Raw genomic sequence first — 20,463 nt, forward strand, 5'->3', positions numbered from 1 at the left:
AGTGGTCTCTGGCATGTGTGCAAGGAACATCCATTGAGCTAGAAATCCATTAGTTGCATTTTTCACATAGATATTCCTATTGATTTTTAAATGTATTGAAATTTCACATGTAGCATCTAGCGCAGTGCATTACATTTGCTAAACAAGAGGCAGAAACATCCTTAAATTGTCTGCCACTAACCTTAGCGATTTTCAAGTGACGGTGGATTCATCCCTTGTTTATATAGAGGATTGACTCCTCCTACTGGAAAGAAGGCAAAAACCTTCCAGTAGGAGGCGTGGTCCTCAGCAGGAACGTTTTCCTGCAGCATCTACACGCAGAAAGCCTTAGTAAGTCAAATTTCCGTTTCACCCTTCCATCCTTTTGGGAAGCCAGCATGTTTCTGTTTCTTCCGTAACCACCCAGGCACGCCCACCCGTCGCTTTCGGGTATGCGTGCAGTTCCTCCATTTTTCAGCTTAATTTGTTGCACTCCTTAGCATTCAGGGAAGCTTTTCATTGAAATCAGCGGCACTTGCTTATGTGCAAATATGATCAAGATCGAGTTGCAAGTAGGTTCAAGACCAAGGTTTGCAAGGCAATCGTGGCTGTCTAATCACTACCCAGCAAGGCTCGCGGGAGATTTCCTTCCCAATAAATGTACTGTCGAAGTCATTACTTTTGCACGCAGCAGAATATTAGGGGAATATTCAAAGATTAGGGTATGCCCTCCCACCACTGTAAAAATGTTTTGTGAGATTATAACTGCAATGCAATCAAAAAATTTAAGAAAGTAACGAAGCTGATCCATTGGCATGTTAACTCTCTTTGGAAGATTTGCAACTGATAAATTCTGACGTTGGACTGAATCGGCATGTAAAAGACTGCAGCGTTAAAGGAATCTCAAAAGCAAACTAGCGTTGTCAACAGGCCGGAAATCGACGGAACGCCTCTAAGCAAAATCATCTGCGCCAGTGAAAAATGGCTGTTAAAGGAGCTTCGGAGAACCCCGGAAAAAAAGTCTCACAAACACCCGCCCTTCTCGGGTGGGAAGGCCCACTATTCCAATTGTGCGGGCAACCTCGTCCAATAGCTTTCCTCCTTGCGCTCCGTAGGCGGGACTACCCCGCCACCTTAAACGTGGGGGGAAGTAATGGGTTGTTTGAAAACAGTCGCGAGTGGAGAAATCTGGTGCTGATCTGCCGAGGAGAAAACTAGGCGAGAGAGAGAGTTTGTGGGCCAGAGTTTTATGATCAACAGCTTCTGGGTAAAAGCAAGAGGAGGAAAAGGGTGACTTTCTCACATTTTCATTCTTTAAGTAGCTGTTGGTTTAGGCTGCTAGGTCTTTGCCTCTCGTTGTCATTTGCTGCTGAAAAGAAACCAAAGATGCAAAGCAAGCGGCGCGCGAGCTCGGCGCAAAAATGTGAGCGGAAATCCCCGTATCTGAGCAAAAGGAGCTGTTCCTAAACGGCTTCTCGGCAATCGAGTTCGGCTCCATTTTTTAAAAAAAGCCAATTGATAATGCATTTTGGCTATAACGGTTGGGAAATGGAGATAACAATTTTATGTTTGCTGGCTTTTCTTTTCTTTTTAAGTGTTTCGTCATACTGCACCCCGATTTTATGCCTTTTCGAAATTAAGTTCCACTGTATGCAATGAACTTTTGCTCCAGGCAAGGGTGTGTTTCCTTAGACTGAGCTTTTTGCCGATCCTGTGCAGTTCTGGGACATAAATTCCATTGTGTTCATAGATTTTGCAAGCGAGAAAATGGGCATAAGACTGCAATCTGTGGGCGGCATGTAACCCGAACCTTTGCATCTTTCCTCGAAAGGAAGCCCCTTTCGTACAAGATGCATAGAATCGAAGGTATTGTCAGCGGGGCTTTTCACCTGGGTCCTGTAGCAAGTCATTTCGGAAATTAGCCCAATGGCGTCCAAGGGGGCATGCTCCTAGGTAAGCGTGCAGTGGAATGGTGTGCGCCTCGCTGCAGATGCGCCCAGTTGCTTTAAGTAGGATTGTGGTGGGGAAAATGAAGTGCTGCTATTACATGTCAGTGGTCTTTTATTCGGTTTTTTGAAGGTCGCTGCTTTTGTGATCCGTTCTGGCTACTACTTGGGCTTGTTTAGATGCATCTAGACTTCCCACCTAGTTTAATGGAGGCTTCGATAAACTTATGCAGGGTGCCTTCGGATTCATTTTCAGTGCTTCAGTTAGGGGCTGGTGGCATTGTGAAGTGCGTGGCGACGACATTGGGGTTTAGATGGCATAATTTGCAGGTAAGTCGAGAGAACCAGTAAACTCCCTAACTTGGAGGTGGGACGCTGCGTAGCACAGTTGCAATTGGCCAGTGCAACCTCTCTTCCAGAGACTTGCCAATAAGTTTCGCTTATCTTCATTGCCTGATTGGGAAGGAATGTTTTCCCCAGGTCTGATTGGCTAGCGACTTTGATGGTGTTTTGCTTTTCCTGCAACACGTGGCTTGGCATTTGGTTTGCTGGAGTCATGCGGTGCAGTGCTATTTGCCTAGTTGGAGTGCGATATTTCTAAGATAGCCTTTATTTATGCTTGGGTCACTGTGGTTAGATGGCTTTGGATTTTAAGAAGGAAACTGACTAGAGAGTAGCTTTGGTTCTTTCAGACAGCATGGTTTTGTGATTCTTTGAGAAACAATAAGCCAGGTTTCAGCCTCTCATAATTGCTCAGCTACTAAATTACAATTTAGACTCTTTACAGAGTTTTATGCAACGCTTCAAAGGACACCTTGTGGGAACTAGGGCAGTGGAGTGTTTAGGGCAATGTGGAGACAGGTATTTGAAAATATGCTTCTCCTGGATTGTGACAGCAATATTCTTGCCTCCTAATTTTTCTTAATGGTGAGACTTTAATGAGTGATACAGATTTGTGCATCAATAGAAACTATCGTTTTGCAGCATTTTCCCTCTTTCTGATTGCTCACTGCCACAGAATCTAGTGATGGCCACAGACTTGGAGGATAAGGCTACCAGTGGCTATTATTGTAGGTGGTAGGCCAGTGAATACCAGTTTCAGTGAATCACCTGAGACCATGTTCGTGTCCTGCTTGTGGACCCAGAAAGGCTCTTCTTCTGCTTTTAGGATATAGTTCCAACCTGTGGTATGGGTAATGGATTCTGCAATACCCCTGGATAAAAACAGGAGGGTGCAGCAGAGGCAGGGCAGTGTATTTTAGTGCAATCTCTTTTTTTAAAAAAAAATAAAAAATTGCTAGCATAGTTTAAAAAGCTCAGCACCAGTGGTTTAACATATGCCATGTAGCAATTATTTTCTATAGCTAGAGGATTTGTGTGCTTAAATGATTCCAGGGAATGGCTGGATGTGAAGAGGTGGTGGGATGATATTCTATTTGTTGTTAGGAAGGATACCAACTTTTGATTTGTGGAGATTCTGCCTGGCAGAAGCAGATTCTGGCATCAGTGGATCTGCTTGCTAGGTAAATGTTTACATGGTAAATTTCTGCCTGTCATATAGCTCTAAAGGCAAAAGAGGCCTGTGAAGTAAAACCTAGCAGTGCTTAGTTATTGAATGCTTATAGGTTACAACTTGGGTGCTTGTGCTTCAAAATATTTCAAAGACAAATCAGGAAGTGACTTGCAGATCTCAAACTGTTGTCGGTGTGCATTTATAATTAAGCCATTAGAGTGGCGTCATTACCTCTTTCCAAACTACATCTGGGAATCTGCATAAACACAGTAAATATGTTACTCATGTACTTAAGCAGATTCCCAGATGTTTACATTACAGGTTAGGTATGCGTTGCATGTTGACATACAAACAATTACTGATTTGCGTTAAGAACCGGTAGTAACAAGACTAGCCTTTTAATTCTTGTATAGCTCTTAACTACTTAAATAAGTTTATATTGAAGCTTGTGCTATTACAGTTCAGAACCTTACATTTAGACTGCCCTGTACTCAAGGGGGTGCATCTATAGACAGACTGATACATTTACTTACAGAGGAGAAATGCAGTCACAGAATGGGACTACACCATATATAATCTTGTCCCTAAAAGAGCTCTGGGATGTGGCGTCCTGGGAGAATCAGTGATGTATATCAGCTTGTCTTGCAATGAATATCTAAGAGTAATAATATTTCATAACAACATTAGCATTAAGCTTTCTAATTAAGTACGGCTGTACAGCATTCAGTGTTATGCACAGTATGTAATTAATAGGGAGGCTCTGAGTATACTTTAAGAAAATAAATTAAGCTGTCTGTAAGGTCAAGAAAAGGTCTTTTTGAGAGGGTGGAGGTTGGTTAATCATAAGCTGTGTGCACATATCAATCTTCAAACCACTTAAGCCAGCCATTTCAGAGACTCTGACTGCATAGGATTTAACTCGTTTACTTGCAATTTTGTGACCCTTGCATTTTTTATGCAAGCTTAACATAAATGGGATTTTGTAGGATCAGTTTCATTTCTTAGTACTGACTCTGAAGACTGCAGTTGTGAATCAGTTGTTCGAAACTTCAAGAACAGGCATCTTCCCAACCACAGCCTTGTGCTGGCTTAGTAAACTTCAAACATCAAAGGGCCTTCATGATTTGCTTGGAGCAGGAACAGCAAGGAGAGGAAAAAGGGGCAAAAGGTTCTTGTTTCAGACATCAGACAATAGCATGAAGATAACAAAGGGCCAAATACAGAATGACCTTGACAGCTTGAGACACATTATCTAAGGCAATGCCCTGTGTTCCTTGATAGAACAAGTTCACTTGATTTTACTAACTGCACAATCCTGTGCATTTTTAGCAGTATTTATTATTACATTTGTATCCCATTTTTTCTCTAAGTTCCTCACACAGCAAACCTGTGAGGTATGTTAGAATGAAAAACAGTCACTGACCTAACGTCACCCAGCTGAGTTGAAGATTGAAACCCTGGTCTCCCAGGACCTAGTTTAATACTCTAACCTTTACACCACCCTCACTCAGGAGTAAAGTATCTCTCATTAAATGCAATGAAAATTACTTCCTAGTTAGTGAGCAGTGCAGCCTAAAAGTGTTTTGAAATGTGGGGTATAGGGTTGACAACCTTTTTCAGGCTGTCATGGAGCTGACACAAATGCTTTTTTTAAAAATGCAGCAATTGCATTATTTCTCATCATAGCAGCTCTTTACTGGGTACCGGTAAGTGCCACCTCCTTAATTTCTTCTCGTGTGGTAGGTGTGAAAGGCTGAGCTCCTCCAACTTTAAGCATAACCATTTGCACCTTTACCTGTAAGCCCCAATAATGGGACTTCCTTAAAAGTAAACATGGAAGCTCGAGGATAAAATTTAATAAACAAATCTCTAGGCCATGCGCTTCTCTATAACATGATAGCTTCTGGGAAGAACTGGAGTTTTATTTGATACATGACTGGGAGCCAAAGAAGCGAGAGCTACAGTGAGGCAGCTCTATGGCTTCCTCTGTCGCCCCTTGGCTAAAGATACTCCCCCCCCCAACCTGGATTTTCGATGGTCTCACCCACTCGTCGCGTCACGTCACACGCCCTTTCCCGTCCCCTCCATTTTGACACTCATAACTCATTTGTTTTCCAACTGGTTTTTTGTTTTGAACGCTCCCCTGTACCGCCCTCTCGGAGTCCCTTTTTCCATTGGCTGTCGCGGGCCCCAGGGCGAGGCTGAGCCAATCAGGATCGGCCGCTCGTGGCCGTGTTGCTGGGCAGAACAAAAACAAACACCGTGTGGCGCAGCTCCGGGGCCGCCGCCTACGGTAATGTCCCCACCCCCCACCACGGCCCCAGAAACGTGAGCACGGGAATGGGGGGTCTCCCGTTAGGGCTGTGCCCTCCCGCCTTTCGCGACGCCGAGCGGAGAGGGACGTACGTGTCTGCCGACTCCTCAGGAGGAGGAGGAGGAAGGGGGCCCATTTCCTCGCCTTTCCGCCTCCCTTACGCCCGTCATTTGGCCGGTGTATTGGCCGCCCTGCCCCACCTTCGCTCATGAACTGGCCTCACGCGACCGATAACGCTCTCCGTAGACAGCGGAGGGGAGAGCTGCTGTTATGCTGAGTACAGGCCGTATCATTTATTGGGGCTTCCCATCGTTTTACCTCAGGAGCATATATATTCTTTCCCTCAGGAAGGGCTTTCTCCGTGATGGGAAGACCGTGCTCAGGAAAATCCTGCTGCTCTTTGAAAACATTTTTATTTTGAGGCCGAGTGTTGATTTCAAGGGTGGCAGTTGGGTTTCCAGGCAAAAGGCAGTTTGCCTTCCACTGCTGGCCTCACCTCCTAATGTGTAACTGCTGGAGAGCACTGAGGGGGGGGCCCTAGCGGCTATGCTCTTTGTGGAGCAAAAGTGAAAATCAGCGTAGACCTAAGTCATTGAATGTGCACCTTGTAACATGCCCCAGAACTCTTTGCTGCACACAATGGGTTTGTGGCAGGCAAATCAATGTCGAAATGGTTAATTGATGTTTGAAAACCACCATTGTCCTGCCTTATGCATCAAATGCCGATTCACTTACCTGCCAGCTTGCATCTCAGCAGGCTAGATGGTTGATCCTGCATTTTAATGCTTTTGGGGTCAGGATGAAGTTGCACTAATTTTTGTACAACACTCCTTCCACTGGATTATATCAGTTTATGTGCACTGATTTCCCCCAACTTGTTCTTGGGACAACTGGATATCAGTATAGATATTGTTATAGTTCTCTGTATTTCTCAAAAAGATACCCCGTTACGTTTACTTTTGCTGCTAAATGCTTATCCTTCTGAATCTGGTTAAGCATCGGAATATCCACTTCTGTGAAATGCAATAATTAGGGACTCACTGGACTTGGAAGTTTAATATTACAGAATCCATAAGATTTCATTGCCAAAATCGTCTTCTGAAGAATGAGAGCATTACCTTACTTTGTAGTTGTTTACTATGCCACTTTGTCAGCATTATCTAAAGACACTTTTATTAGGGTTCATTAGTCAAGCTTTGGCATTTGAATTTAAGGCTTCAGCGTACCTTAGTCTACTTACAATTTGTGTGAACACAAAAAGTATAACAATGTTATGAGTGTGTATTATATTTTATTGGAATGATTAGTCCTTGAAGTGAACAAGTTTAATGAAGTTCAAATAAATGAAGCCCCTGTAAACAACTTAAAGTTGCTTTTCAGGATACAATGGTGTGATTCAGACATAACAGCAAACCATAGCTTCCTGTTTTGAAAATGAATTATAGCAAGCTTGAGGTCCACCACACTTCATTCTCCCATCCAGAAAAGGAGACAGAAAGATTTTGCCTTTGAATTTAAACTTACCACTATTCCCTGTCTGTGGTCTGTTTAAAGTTAAAGTGATTTGAAACCATGTTTTTCTGGTTTGTTGTTACTAACTATAGGGTAAAGAAACCATAGCTCCTTAAATTTGGATGTCAGGGAACTGTGACAAGTTTTACACTGAGGTATGATGCAATTTAATATTGTAGTAGAAAACCATTTCCCCATTACATCTGAACCAGGCCAGTTTCTTCACATGGAAACTTCCTCAATAAAGCATTTAATGATTAACAAAATAGTTTTCACGACCATATTGACCCTCTTTACTTAATTTGGATTATGTTTATATTATTTGGTAATCTGGATTAATTTAATTTGGCATTCAGGATAAACAAACTGATTGGGTGAGGAGTCTGCTACCACATACCCTTTCAGTACTCTAGAGCTACAGGACTGTTTTTGTTGTTGAGAATAATGATTTAATGTGTGTTGCCTGCTGTTCAGAAACACCATAGAGAAACTACAACATTCTATGTGCTGTAAGATCAAAAATGAAATGCCTCCTAAACCACAGTTTCCTTTACCATTTAAAGGTCTAGCAACAGATGTTACTTGAAAACTTTAAAAAGATCAACTAACCATACAACCACTTCCCTTTCTTATTTTTAAAGTGTGTGTCAAACAAGTTGAACACAGGCAGTCATCTGCAGGAGGCAGGTTTTCCATATTATAGACTTCAGGCCTTCAAAAAATTCTGTGAAATTATCATACATTTTTCTATATAAACATTGTGTTTTTCCTTTGGATTTAAAGGAGAGTTGATGCATGTAATGGAATACCAAGAGGACAAAAATTAACCTTACAAGCTAATAAATCAACTCTCCAATCTTCTGCCTTTTGAGAGATCTGAGGAAACTCTTCTATCGAAAGGAAAGTGCTTCAGAACGTTGCAAACCTCTGAATGATTGGCTAAGGTAATGTTGAAAAACTCTTTGCTATGAGGTATGATGTGAGAGACCTGATGTCATAATCTCACCACTCAACAATGCATAGTGTTTGCTAGATAAAAGGTGGGGGAAGGAGGAAAAAAAAACTTGGGACAGAAACTGTCTGGGAACACAAATGAGACTGCTGAATGTTTAATGAAAGCTACACAGGTAAAAATTGTGATGCAAGATATAAGATCTGTTAGGATTATCTGCATGCTTTCCCTCTAGTGGAAGTGTTGTAGCTATGCTATCTAAAACAAATGTGATTAGATTTGGATGATGCCAACTTATTTGAGAGTACTACCATGGGGTAAAACACTGGATGAGCTGCAGGTTGGAGGTGAACAGAGAGCAACAGGAATTCCCAGAAGGTGGTGATCTGTTCTTAGAGTGAAAGAATAAATACAAATAAAGTATCTGTTTCGTTGTTTGATCTGCATGGTATTTTGACAGGACTGATAAAACAATGGAACAATTACCAAAAAACAGGTGCTATCCCTACAAAATACCTAAGCAGAACTGGTGCTATATAAATATTAAAACATGGTAGTAAGACTTGCAGCCTAAATAATTTCTATTTTGTTGATGTACATAGGTACATAGATACATAGATGCAAACACACACACACTCACTAGATAAATAAATAAAAATGCTAGTCTTAATTAAATTTATACCTCAGTCCTGAACTTGGATGGCAAACAAGCAAGTTTCTGTTGTTCCACTGCAAAGTGGAAATAATGATTATGGGTTGTTCAGATAAATGAAGTAAAAAAAATTTTAGAAATGTATTTATAGTCTATAAAAGCATTTCACGGCAGTATAGGTATGAGAATAAAATCAACAAAAATATGCATAAAAACAAATACTGAGTGGGTTAAAAAAGAAAATTCATATTACAAAGGCCCATCTAAATAGTATAGTTTTCCAAAAAATGTCTGATAGAAGGGAGGGATGATTCCTGCCAAACTTCTGCTTGTAGGAATTTACAAATCCTAAGCTTAAGAGAAGTCTTTGGAACAAGAGAATAACTTGGCTGATTCAGTTTCAATAATAAAAATAATAGAAAATTTGCATAAGGTTTAATGTTTACAAAATATTGTGTGTTACAATTTTATCAAAGAAAGTACACTGTACAGCTACAGTTTCTATAGTTCTAATTGCACTAAAAGGTTCTATTTTTGTGTTTAGGTCTGAAACAACAATATTAAACAATTTTTTGCGTTTGGTTCAGTTACTGTAAAACAGCTATGGAAATAGGAAATGAGCAGACATACAACATCAACTTGACAGGTAAGGAATCAGCCCAATTCAATTGCAGTCTTTGATACTTGAAACGCTGCAAAATGCATTTCCATTATAGAATGGAACACATAACTAAACAAAGTTTTTTAAATTGAAAAAATTGTTCCTAATACCTGTACTTATTTAAGCTCTGAGATATGCTACTGGGTTTGTTAATGACTTTGTTGTTCTAATTTTACAATATCCCATTCCATATGCTCTTGGATTTGCATGTTGCATTGTTATAAGAAGTTGAACTAGGTCTTTGTCGCTTATTATTTTCAAAAATCCCCTTGATTTTTTTTACTTTTGGAAAATACATATTCCTGTGTAAAGTAACTACTGTACAATAATGAAGGCCCCCCCAAAAATTCTAATGTCTTTATTAAAATATATATTCAACTTTTCCATATTTGTTTAGTAATTGTTCAAATCACAGTGAATAAACAAAACAATTTAAAAATCAAAGCTTTTGTATAAATCTCGCATCTGTATAGCACTGCAAGCACAAGAGACACAAAAATACATTTAAGACACAGACACCTGTAGGCTTGATGAAAAAGATATGTCATAAGCTGTCTGCTGTTATACATATGAATGTGGCTTACAAATATAAAAGTGGGGCTGTACTTCAGCCACATCATTAAACAAACCCTTCATGAATATAATTTGCAAAAGGTAAACTACAATTTTGTTGCGATATATCCCACTGTGACTATAATACCATGTTAGCTTTTGTCAACTGATTCTTCCTCCTCCACCAAATGCCCCTGAAACATTTCTTCCTGTTCTCACCCAATAATTAGTTTGTCACTTTTGCAGGAGAGCTGCAAGAACTAAATCTGTCAAGGATTGTTAAAAACTTTTTTTTGCATGATGCTTAGAATGGCGTTGGAACTTTTACCATGTTGGAAATTTGTGTGATTTTAAAATTACTTGCCAATAGTTACCTTCCTGTATCTTTCTGTTTTTGAGAACTGGATAATCTGAGTGATACTCCATTTTCCGGTGATGAAGAAAATGGTGGAACTGAGGAAATAAAACCTGAAATCAATGGTAACTGGAACGCTGTAACGTCTATTAATGAAGCTAAGATCAATGCCAGAGCAAAGAGGAGACTGAGAAAAAACTCTTCTAGAGACTCTGGAAGAGGAGATTCAGTGAGTGATAATGGGGAAGCACTGAAGAATGGAGTCATAGTACCAACAAGTCCAAAGGGAAAGCATCTGGATAGGCGATCTCGTTCAGGAAAGGGAAGGGGTCTACCCAAGAAAGGTTGGTGTGTTTTGAATTCACAGCAAACAGAAATAACCTATTGAGAGTTTATCTAGGTTTAGATTGATCTTCATTTTGTGCTTATTCCTAAATGTTTTGTTTTACATTAATTTGATAGCAACAAGAATATAGACACAGTAGAGATCTGCATGTATAATACTTTTCTAATTTAGAACTCTGAAATTTTAAGGTTCATAATTTTAATATGAACATTGTTAATTAAATAAAACAAACACAAATACTTGGAGACTTGATAATGACTGCTGCAGATAGCTTATGCTGTTCTATTTAGCCTGATTAAAAATGATTGCCTCCTGTCTTGTTCATATTAGGAAGATAGTGAACAGTGTCAGCTTTGCTGTTCAGCTTCTGTGAGCCTTTCATGTGAATTTGAAAACTAGATTTCTATGAAAGGTTAGAGTGCAGTAATAAGACAAAAAAATAACACTGACTTGTAGTCTGGTTCTCATCTTTGCTGTTAAACTTTTTTCCAGGTGGATCAGGAGGCAAAGGTGTTTGGGGAACACCTGGGCAAGTGTATGATTTGGAGGAAGTAGACATTAAAGATCCCAACTATGATGATGCTCAGGTAAGGAAAATGGTTAGTTTCCTCATCTGATGAGTGCCCCACCCCTGAACAGTTATTTCATCAAAAACTGATGATGTAAGTAGTCTGTGTTTTTCACTGACTCTTTCTAGTCTTGATAAAAACAGAAATTGGGCATAAAGTCCATCTCAACTCTATTTAGCCACAGACATTTAATTCTGTGCTTAGTTAACAGCTCCTAGAGGAGGAGAAAACAGCAGAGGTCCAGTGATAGAATCAGCGACCGGGAAGGAGCAAAACGGGTTTGAAGCAGCATTTGCTGTGCTGTTCTGCTCACCTGACAGATAAATTGTGAAGGTGGAATTGAAGTGTGGCTGAAGAACACACTGTGAGCTGTTTTTCATATCAATCTTCAGCTATAGCTGCATTTCTCCATTTTTGGATTAGTTCAACAGCTTACCTCTTCCTTCTTGGTGTTATAGAGTAGTTTAAACTGATGGCAGCAACTGAAGAGAACAAAGCCATTACTTATAGAAGCCTGACTGACAGTATTAAAGGGATTATGAATGGAAAGCCTGTGAAAATTTATGGGGAACTATGTTCTAAAACTGAATTGTTCTGAGCCTCCCCAATATAAATTTTGTTTTATTAAATTTGTTGCATCTTTGTTTAAAGCAGGATAACTGTGTCTATGAAACAGTAGTTCCACCTTTGGAAGAAAGAGCATTTGAGAAAACGTTAACTCCAATAATCCAGGAATATTTTGAACATGGGGATACTAATGAAGTTGCGGTATGTCTCATGGCTTATATTTTGGAAATTACAAGCAGTGACTAATGAGATTTAAAATAGTTCTTTCAAGAGTGGGGTACTTAGGTCCTTAACCATCAACCATAAAATCCTTCTGGACCGTCTTGAGGGGCTAGGAACTGGGGGCACTGTCATACAGTGGTTCTGCTCCTTTCTCCTGGGCCGTGTTCAGAAAGTGGTGGTGGGGGATGAGTGTTCAGACCCCTGGGCTCTCACTTGTGGAGTGCCTCAGGGTTCTGTCCTCTCCCCCATGCTTTTCAACATCTGTATGCAGCTGCTGGGAGAGATCATCAGAGGGTTTGGGCTGGGTGTTCATAAGTATGCGGATGATACCCAGCTCTACCTCTCTTTCAAATCAGAACCAGTGAAGGCGGTGAAGGTCCTGTGTGAGTGCCTGGAGGTGGTTGGAGGTTGGATGGCGGCTAACAGATTGAGGTTTAATCCTGACAAGACAGAAGTACTGTTCTTGGGGGACAGGAGGCGGGCAGGTGTGGAGGATTCCCTAGTCCTGAATGGGGTAACTGTGCCCCTGAAGGACCAGGTGCGCAGCCTGGGAGTCATTTTGGATTTGCAGCTGTCCATGGAGGCACAGGTCAAATCTGTGTCCAGGGCAGCTGTTTACCAGCTCCATCTGGTACGCAGGCTGAGACCCTATCTGCCTGCAGACTGCCTCGCCAGAGTGGTGCATGCTCTGGTTATCTCCCGCTTGGACTACTGCAATGCGCTCTACATGGGGCTACTTTTGAAGGTGACCCGGAAACTACAACTAATCCAGAACGCGGCAGCTAGACTGGTGACTGGGAGCGGCCGCCGAGACCACATAACACCGGTCTTAAAAGACCTACATTGGCTCCCAGTACGTTTCCGAGCACAATTCAAAGTATTGGTGCTGACCTTTAAAGCCCTAAACGGCATCGGTCCTGTATACCTGAAGGAGCATCTCCACCCCCATCGTTCTACCCGGACACTGAGGTCCAGCGCCGAGGGCCTTCTGGCGGTTCCCTCACTAAGAGAAGCCAAGTTATAGGGAACCAGGCAGAGGGCCTTCTCTGTAGTGGCGCCCTCCCTGTGGAACGCCCTCCCACCAGATGTCAAAGAGAACAACAACTACCAGACTTTTAGAAGACATCTGAAGGCAGCTCTGTTCAGGGAAGCTTTTAATGTTTGATGTATTAGAGTATTTTAATATTTTTTTTGGAAGCCGCCCAGAGTGGCTGGGGAAGCCCGGCCAGATGGGCAGGGTACAAATAAAATTATTATTATTATTATTATTATTATTATTATTATTATTATTATTATTATTATGTTACTTTTACAATTCTGTCTTTTATAATAATTAGTGGCATAAACACAGACTTTTATTAGATTATGAAATGTGGGTCTGTTGGTTGCAGATTAGTTTGAGGGCATCTAGTAATAATCTTTATTTATTATTATCACTGATTCATTAATTGCCTTCTAAACAACAGTCTCAAGGCACCTTACACATCGGATAAAAACAGTTAAAAATACAAAAGCAAGCCAGTGTATTTAAAACAAGACTAAAACCCTAAGAAACTTGACACTCATGGTAAAGACTGGTAAATTTTATAGGTAGAAATGGTACCTTTCTTTAAAATCCATATATTTAGATGGAACTCCTCTCTCCTGCTACTTCCACAAAAATATAGTAAGAATTAAAATTGCTCCTGAGTGATTCCCAAATAAGTCATATTCACAGTAGTTCCATTGAACTCAATTGATTTAAGTAACTTTCATCCATTGATTTCAGTGGGTCTCCTCTGACATACGGTAATTGGACAATTGTCCCTTATGTCAAAGGAGTTTGCTTAACTTGCAAACACATTAGTTAGAGAATTTCTCTTACTATACTGGTTCCATAAGAGAGACATTCTTCCTTGCTTGTTTTTTTCCTCTCATCTCTACTATAAAACTCATGTGCAATTGAACTAAAATAAAATGACTGCTTATTTTACTTTCCACATATTTAGGAGATGCTGAAAGACCTCAATCTTGGTGAAATGAAATACAGTGTACCAGTGTTGGCTGTATCATTGGCTCTGGAGGGAAAGGCCAGTCACAGAGAAATGACATCTAAACTTCTTGCTGACCTGTGTGGGACAGTAGTTGGCAAACGAGACGTTGAAAAATCATTTGATAGGCTTCTCAGAGAGATGCCAGAATTGGTATTGGACACTCCCAGAGCACCACAGGTTTGTTTAAAATACCTATTATCAGTGTTATTTTTCTAGAAAAAGAGGTGCCAGAACTCACCATGAACGTCTCCCTTGTTCTCTTATATTGGCAATGACATCCACTTGAGAGGTGACGGAACTGAGTTGCTGTGAGTTCTGGTTGAAAAAAGCCTTGCCTATTATTAATTATAATTTGTTTCTGTGGTAACATCTGTTGCTCACATTTATTAAAGTACTTTTATGGCATAAAGGTACACAATAAAATCTTTATCTAAAGTTTTGATACCCCTAATGGCTAAATCATTAGAATTTATATGCAAATTCCATCACAGCACAATGTACCTTAACTTTCTGTGTCCTAGAACCTCTTGTCTTCCCTGCTACTACCCAATGTATTGTATTATCTTTTATGTATTGTGCCAATATATTCTTATTTATTACATTTGTAGCTGCATGTAATTGGCTCATCTGTTTATGTAAAATTAAGAAATGTAGGCAGCTGAGGTAGCAGCACTGCCTGTACTGCTGCTTGAACCAGCCCGAGAGGGAAACAGCAGGGGTGCTTGGGTATGGCTTCCTTCTCCCATTTTGGGGGTGTACTACTGCTTCGTGTGACATTGTGACTGATCAAAGAAACCCTGTCTATCTCAAATTTAATCTGTAAGACATATTTCTTTTTCATGGCAGTTGGTGGGTCAATTTATTGCAAGAGCAGTCGGAGATGGGATTCTTTGCAATAGTTACATAGATGGTTACAAAGGCACTGTGGACTGTGTCCAGGCTCGGTAAGTGCATTGTCCTTCATAGCTGGGGTTCGCAATTAAAGGTGATAATCCAGTAAAATTTTTGTATTTGCCAGGTTAAAAAGGCTTACCTATTATACTTTAAGAAATAAAAACATCAAAGATTGGGGTTTTACTCTTTCTTGAAAAGTTATGAAAATATAATGTTTCTGCTGCCTGCTTCCGTTGCATAGCTTGTGGAATATTTAATACCTAAAGGCAGTGAATGGCTAAAAGTACAGAATTCAGAGAAAAGCTTTAGACAAATAATGGAAATTTAAGGAATAATCAGCAGCTGCTAAGTTTGGATGTTTAGGGCATCAGTTCTAAAAGTGCTAGAGCCTTAGATAGAAGAAACAGAAGCAATTATCTCAAACATCTGGGTATGATGGATATAGGGTACTCTATGTCATAGACTGTATTTTTAAAGAAAATTCACCAAGGAAGCATGCAGGTAGTGTCATTTCAATCAAGAAACATGTATCATATCTTAAATAGTAGCTAATAATAGTTCCCTGCTGCAGGATTATTTTGGGAAATAAACCAATGTGACTGTTATATTCACTGTGTAAAACTTTGAAAAATAATTTGAATTGGATTGATGATTTGTAGTGAACACGCTACAGCTTTTTGACCTAAGTTAATGCTGAACACAAGTTACCGGACCCCATAAATATTAGGTCACTTTGTTACAATAGCAGTCTTGGTATATAAATCTTGCATCTCATTGTTAATGCAGATTTCTACAGTGTAGTTTAAAGGCTTAATGGTGAATGTAAAGATTCTTAAATATGTTTGCTTTTATTTGCAACTCTCCTTTCTCTTCACAGGGCTGCTCTGGATCGAGCTACTGTATTGCTGAGTATGACCAAAGGTGGAAAACGCATTGACAATGTGTGGGGATCAGGAGGCGGGCAGCAGTCTGTAAAACATCTTGTTAAAGAGGTAGGTAATTAAGTTCAGCTGTTCATTAGTGGTTAACTTTTATATCCAGTTAACAGGACTGGTTCAGTGTTACAAGGGGCCCCTTGACAACATGTTTTTGGTCTTCCCACTCTCCTCCTGCACCTCCAAGCAGGCCTAATGTTTCTTGCTGCACCATATAAAGCGAACAAGGCAGAGGTGGGAGCAACTGCTGCCCAGTGCCTTTGCCACGTCGTCTCAACTTGCTCACAAGCTGTCTTTCAGTGGTATTCTACTACCACTGGCTGTTCTTCTTGCATACTTTCTGAGTGGCCCCATTGAGTGGTATCCTCTGTTCTGCCACAAAAAGTGAGAGTGCAAGTAGGAAGAGACGTAGGGTAAACTACTGGACAAAGCAACTGATGCCTCTTTGTTTTTCCCTCTAGTAATTTACTAATGCATTGTATATTATTAAATTCATGATTATTCATTCATGATTACATATGTACTGAACAATATTTCATTTCCATTTCATTTATATCTCATTTACAATAATTAATACATAATTTATATTTTGGGATCTTGCCTGCATTATATAATGAATTCATATATTTTTTGTATTTATCAAAAAAGCATTGACCACTGTGCCATAGAGGGTGCTCATCAGTAAACATTTAATTTAGAAATTGAAATACATTGTAGATTTCAGAATTGTAAGCTTTTTAACATCTAGTCTTATACATTTTTGTATTTTTAATCTACTAGATTGATATGCTGTTGAAAGAATACCTTCTTTCAGGAGATGTTTCTGAAGCAGAACGTTGTCTCCAGGAGTTAGAAGTACCACATTTTCACCATGAACTTGTATATGAAGTAAGGCAGGATTGAAACATATTTTATTTTTTTACAACATAGTATTATAACTGTCATTGTAAGTTTAGTTCTGAAGTTACAAACTTTAACAAGCATAATGATTTTTATGTTGAAGGAGCTTTATTGAGAGTTTCTCTTTGGTGGTACTATTTTACACTTGCTTGTAAGCTGAGAAAGATGCTTCCTACAGTAGCCTGCATAACCTGTACCTTTTATACTAGTTTATTTCCCTAATAAAATGCCTGGTAAATAAAAAGACTGAAGTTCCTTCTTAAGTAATTCATTGACTACCTCTTACTTCATTTTCAATGAAGGGAATATCAATACTGCATATTATTGTTCATTTGAAAAGAGAATGTTTTCATATCACCTTTGGCTTCCTTTTATACTTTTTACTGGCTTCAAAAGCATGTTCTCTATTACACTTTGTGGGATTACCAAAAATGGACCTGAACAGCAAAGTATAGGAATGCATAGTATCAAATTCTTTGAAATCTCTAGATGCCTTTCACACTATTGATTATGAGAGATTTTCTCTTCTCAAGCTTGTTTTTGTGCTTTCCATAATATCCTTTTCCCTCTGCAGTATAGTTATGTTTGTTACTTGCTTAAAATATGTACTTTCCCACCATTTCTACCTGAACATTCAGTTCATTTGATTTTACATTTTAGGCAGTTGTGATGGTTTTGGAATCAACTGGAGAAACAAACTTTCAAATGATGCTTAATTTGTTGAAATCCCTCTGGAGGTCTGCTGTCATTACTATGGACCAAATGAAAAGAGTAAGTGTGCCTAACAGATTTCCAAGCATTTCCTATTAAATATCCTTATAGCTGAGAAGATTGGGTTGCATTTATTTTTATTAACATTAAATGAACAGCCCTAGAATTAGATCAGGGAACACAAATTCTGACTTCGTTACAGAATTTGAGGGTTTTCAACGATATTTTTAAAAAGAAAATCTAGGAAGAATGTAGAAATCTGTCTTGTACAAAGTCAGATTGGTAGTCTGTTAAGTTTAGTAATGGTGGCTCTATTGTCACCTGCTACCTAATATTCAGGGGCAGATCTACTAGAAGACACTTTAGTCAACATTGCTTTAAATTTTGGGGTTTTGTAGACCGAATTTAAGTCACACAACTCAAATCATTCTATGATGCATCATGCATGTATATAACATTTCCCAAATTTTCATCTCCCATAACTTGAAAACTATAAGGCATAGGAATTTTTTTATTCATACCAGTGACTTTGACATGTGAGATAATCCAGTACAGCAATTTTATTCAAAATGTGAGATGTAGTAGTTATGATGATGGTGATGAATTGTCACGGAACAACCCAATTGAAGAAGGCAACAGTGGTTACCCAGACTTCATTGCTGGTTGCGTAAGGGCCCCCATCACAGTTTAAGCTCCAGGGCCCCAAAAATGTAGGTCTGCCGCTGCTAATATTTTAACTGTAGATATTGGGGACTAAATTAGTATGAAGTCTGGCAACAGATATAAAAGATATATAATTATATATATTTAAGTGAAAGTTAAAGGTAACATACCCATTTAGATAGAAACATTTTACTTAAAGTTTACTTAATTCACACTGAATTCCGGAGATAATGAATTTTATTCTAATTTTGATGTTGCAGGGCTATGAACGAATTTACCGTGAAATCCCGGACATTAATCTTGATGTGCCACATTCATACTCTGTGCTTGAGCGGTTTGTAGAGGAATGCTTTAGAGCAGGAATAATTTCCAAACCAATGAGAGACCTCTGTCCTTCCAGGTACATACTTAAGGATCACTGTGTCAGAGAGGTAGCTATGCAGCAAATTAAGTCCAAGGGGTGCAAAACCTAGCTAGTTTGTCAACAGAATTTAATCAAGTCAGATTGGCAACTTATTTTTTTTCTTGCATGGTAGTACAGGCTGTCTTAGGACTGGTGCTGGCTAAAGGGGTAGAATAGCTTGGAATCTCTGATCCAAACTTCCATTCTAAATCCGAGCATGTGGTTTGAAGGCCCAAGAGGCCAATCACCCTGTTGAAGTGAATTAGGTGTGGTTCTAGTCAGTTCCTGAATGGGTGACCACCTGGGAACTACGTGTTTGCCACATTGGGTTCTACAACTGAAGAAAAACAGCATATAAATATGAGAGAGTAAGACTATATGGATATTTCACTTGTCTTCCTGTTGCTACATTGTGCTTTCTCAGATATTGCGAATCTTCTGTGCTGTAGCTGCTTTTAATTTCTTTCCACTTCTGCTAGGATGATTGGGGTCTGAGGAAACTGGTTATTATTTATAAATTATTTATATTTATAAATTATTTATATTTATAAATTTTCGTAACTTATTATAACCCTGTTGAAGAATTCTTAGATTCCTGCAGAATAGATGATTTTGAAGCATAACCCTCGCCAAAACTAGGATATTAACTGAGCCGATTCTGGAATCTCAATCTATTCTTAAATGTCAGAGTACAGTTCTCCTTTGTAGATTCCTGGCTTTGGGTCTTGCACTTTAATGCTCCAAACTTTCCTCCCCTGCCCCCATCAGAGTTCGAATAGAACAGAGCAAATGCAAGTGTCTATAATTTGCATACATATAACTAACCACACTGCTTTGAGGGTGATTTACAATTTTTTATTGCAAATTAACTTTCTGCCCTCCTCTTCATATGGCCAGGTTTAAGGGATATACTGAAAGCTAATTGTATATTTAATTTTAGGGGAAGGAAGCGCTTTGTAAGTGAAGGAGATGGAGGCCGCCTGAAAGCTGAAAGCTACTGAATGAACAAACTCTTGCAGCTGTAGATGTTTAAGGGAATATATATGTATATATTCTATAGTAAGAGTTGCTTAGCACAGTTCATTTATTTTTTAAGAGATGCACTTGTTTTGGGGAACAAATACCTTCTGACGGTTTTATAAACTTGTGTTCACAAGGGAAATTCTTCAGTTTTCTTTTCTCTGGAGCTATAGTTGGGACAGAACAAGTAACAACCTTTCTGTGGAGGTTTGCTAAAATAAGCTACTATTTTGGAAGTGCCATATGTTTGACCTAATCATTCCATGTTTTGCATTGATGCCTGCCTGCCACTCCTTTGTTTTAATGACCGTGCTTTTATAGTGAAATCACTGGTTTATACAAAGCTTTATAGAATGGGTCATTAAGCTGCTGGAACCCTATTTTGGCTGCTGCTGGGAGAAAAAAGTTTTTTTCTTTGTTTTAAAGAATCTAAGAATTTAGTTTGATCATAAGATGTATTCATCTTTTTCCAGGGGAACAATTGATTTGCTCTTAAATTAATTCAGCAAATGGTGGCTGGAACATCTATTTTTTCTACAATACTGGAAAAACGAACAGTTCTGATAGAATGTATTGCAAAATAAACTTTTGTGAAGCAGATTTTTGCCATGTTTTCTTAAACAATTCTAGAAGTACATAATCGTTTACTCTTAACTATATCTATGGTTCATCTCGTAATCTACTCCTAGAGGAGCTCTACCTGTGGCCCTTTGTGTTATCTGCTTAAAGTGCACTTTAGTTTGTTTTATTGTATGCCAGCATCA

General features: G+C 39.3%; 1 protein-coding gene across 7 annotated transcripts; it reads left to right on the top strand.

Moving 5' to 3' along the window:
* Positions 1-1,095: 1,095 nt before the first annotated feature.
* PDCD4 (programmed cell death 4) lies at positions 1,096-20,299 on the top strand. 7 transcript variants are annotated; one of them, XM_082225039.1, is made up of 13 exons: positions 1,096-1,246; positions 8,048-8,208; positions 9,413-9,514; positions 10,481-10,780; positions 11,275-11,369; positions 12,003-12,119; positions 14,129-14,350; positions 15,020-15,117; positions 15,945-16,059; positions 16,783-16,890; positions 17,563-17,673; positions 18,537-18,676; positions 19,620-20,299. In XM_082225039.1, the coding sequence occupies exons 3-13, from the start codon at positions 9,472-9,474 to the stop codon at positions 19,678-19,680; spliced, it is 1,410 nt and encodes a 469-aa protein (XP_082081165.1). In that variant the 5' UTR covers positions 1,096-1,246; positions 8,048-8,208; positions 9,413-9,471; the 3' UTR covers positions 19,681-20,299. The 7 variants fall into 7 exon arrangements, with proteins under 7 accessions (XP_082081165.1, XP_082081164.1, XP_082081170.1 ...); XM_082225038.1 differs by having other exon boundaries at positions 1,118-1,269; XM_082225044.1 differs by having other exon boundaries at positions 1,118-1,269; positions 20,173-20,299.
* The last annotated feature ends 164 nt before the right edge of the window (positions 20,300-20,463 follow it).

This window comes from Podarcis vaucheri (genome assembly GCF_965113315.1).
Source record: "Podarcis vaucheri genome assembly, chromosome: 5".
Taxonomy (NCBI): domain Eukaryota; kingdom Metazoa; phylum Chordata; class Lepidosauria; order Squamata; family Lacertidae; genus Podarcis; species Podarcis vaucheri.

Coding starts and splice junctions, on each gene's coding strand:
- PDCD4 (XM_082225039.1), top strand. CDS start 9,472: ATGGAAATAGGAAATGAGCAGACATACAACATCAACTTGACAG. Junction 15,118..15,944: donor GTGGACTGTGTCCAGGCTCG/GTAAGTGCATTG, acceptor TTCTCTTCACAG/GGCTGCTCTGGATCGAGCTA. Junction 16,060..16,782: donor TAAAACATCTTGTTAAAGAG/GTAGGTAATTAA, acceptor TTAATCTACTAG/ATTGATATGCTGTTGAAAGA.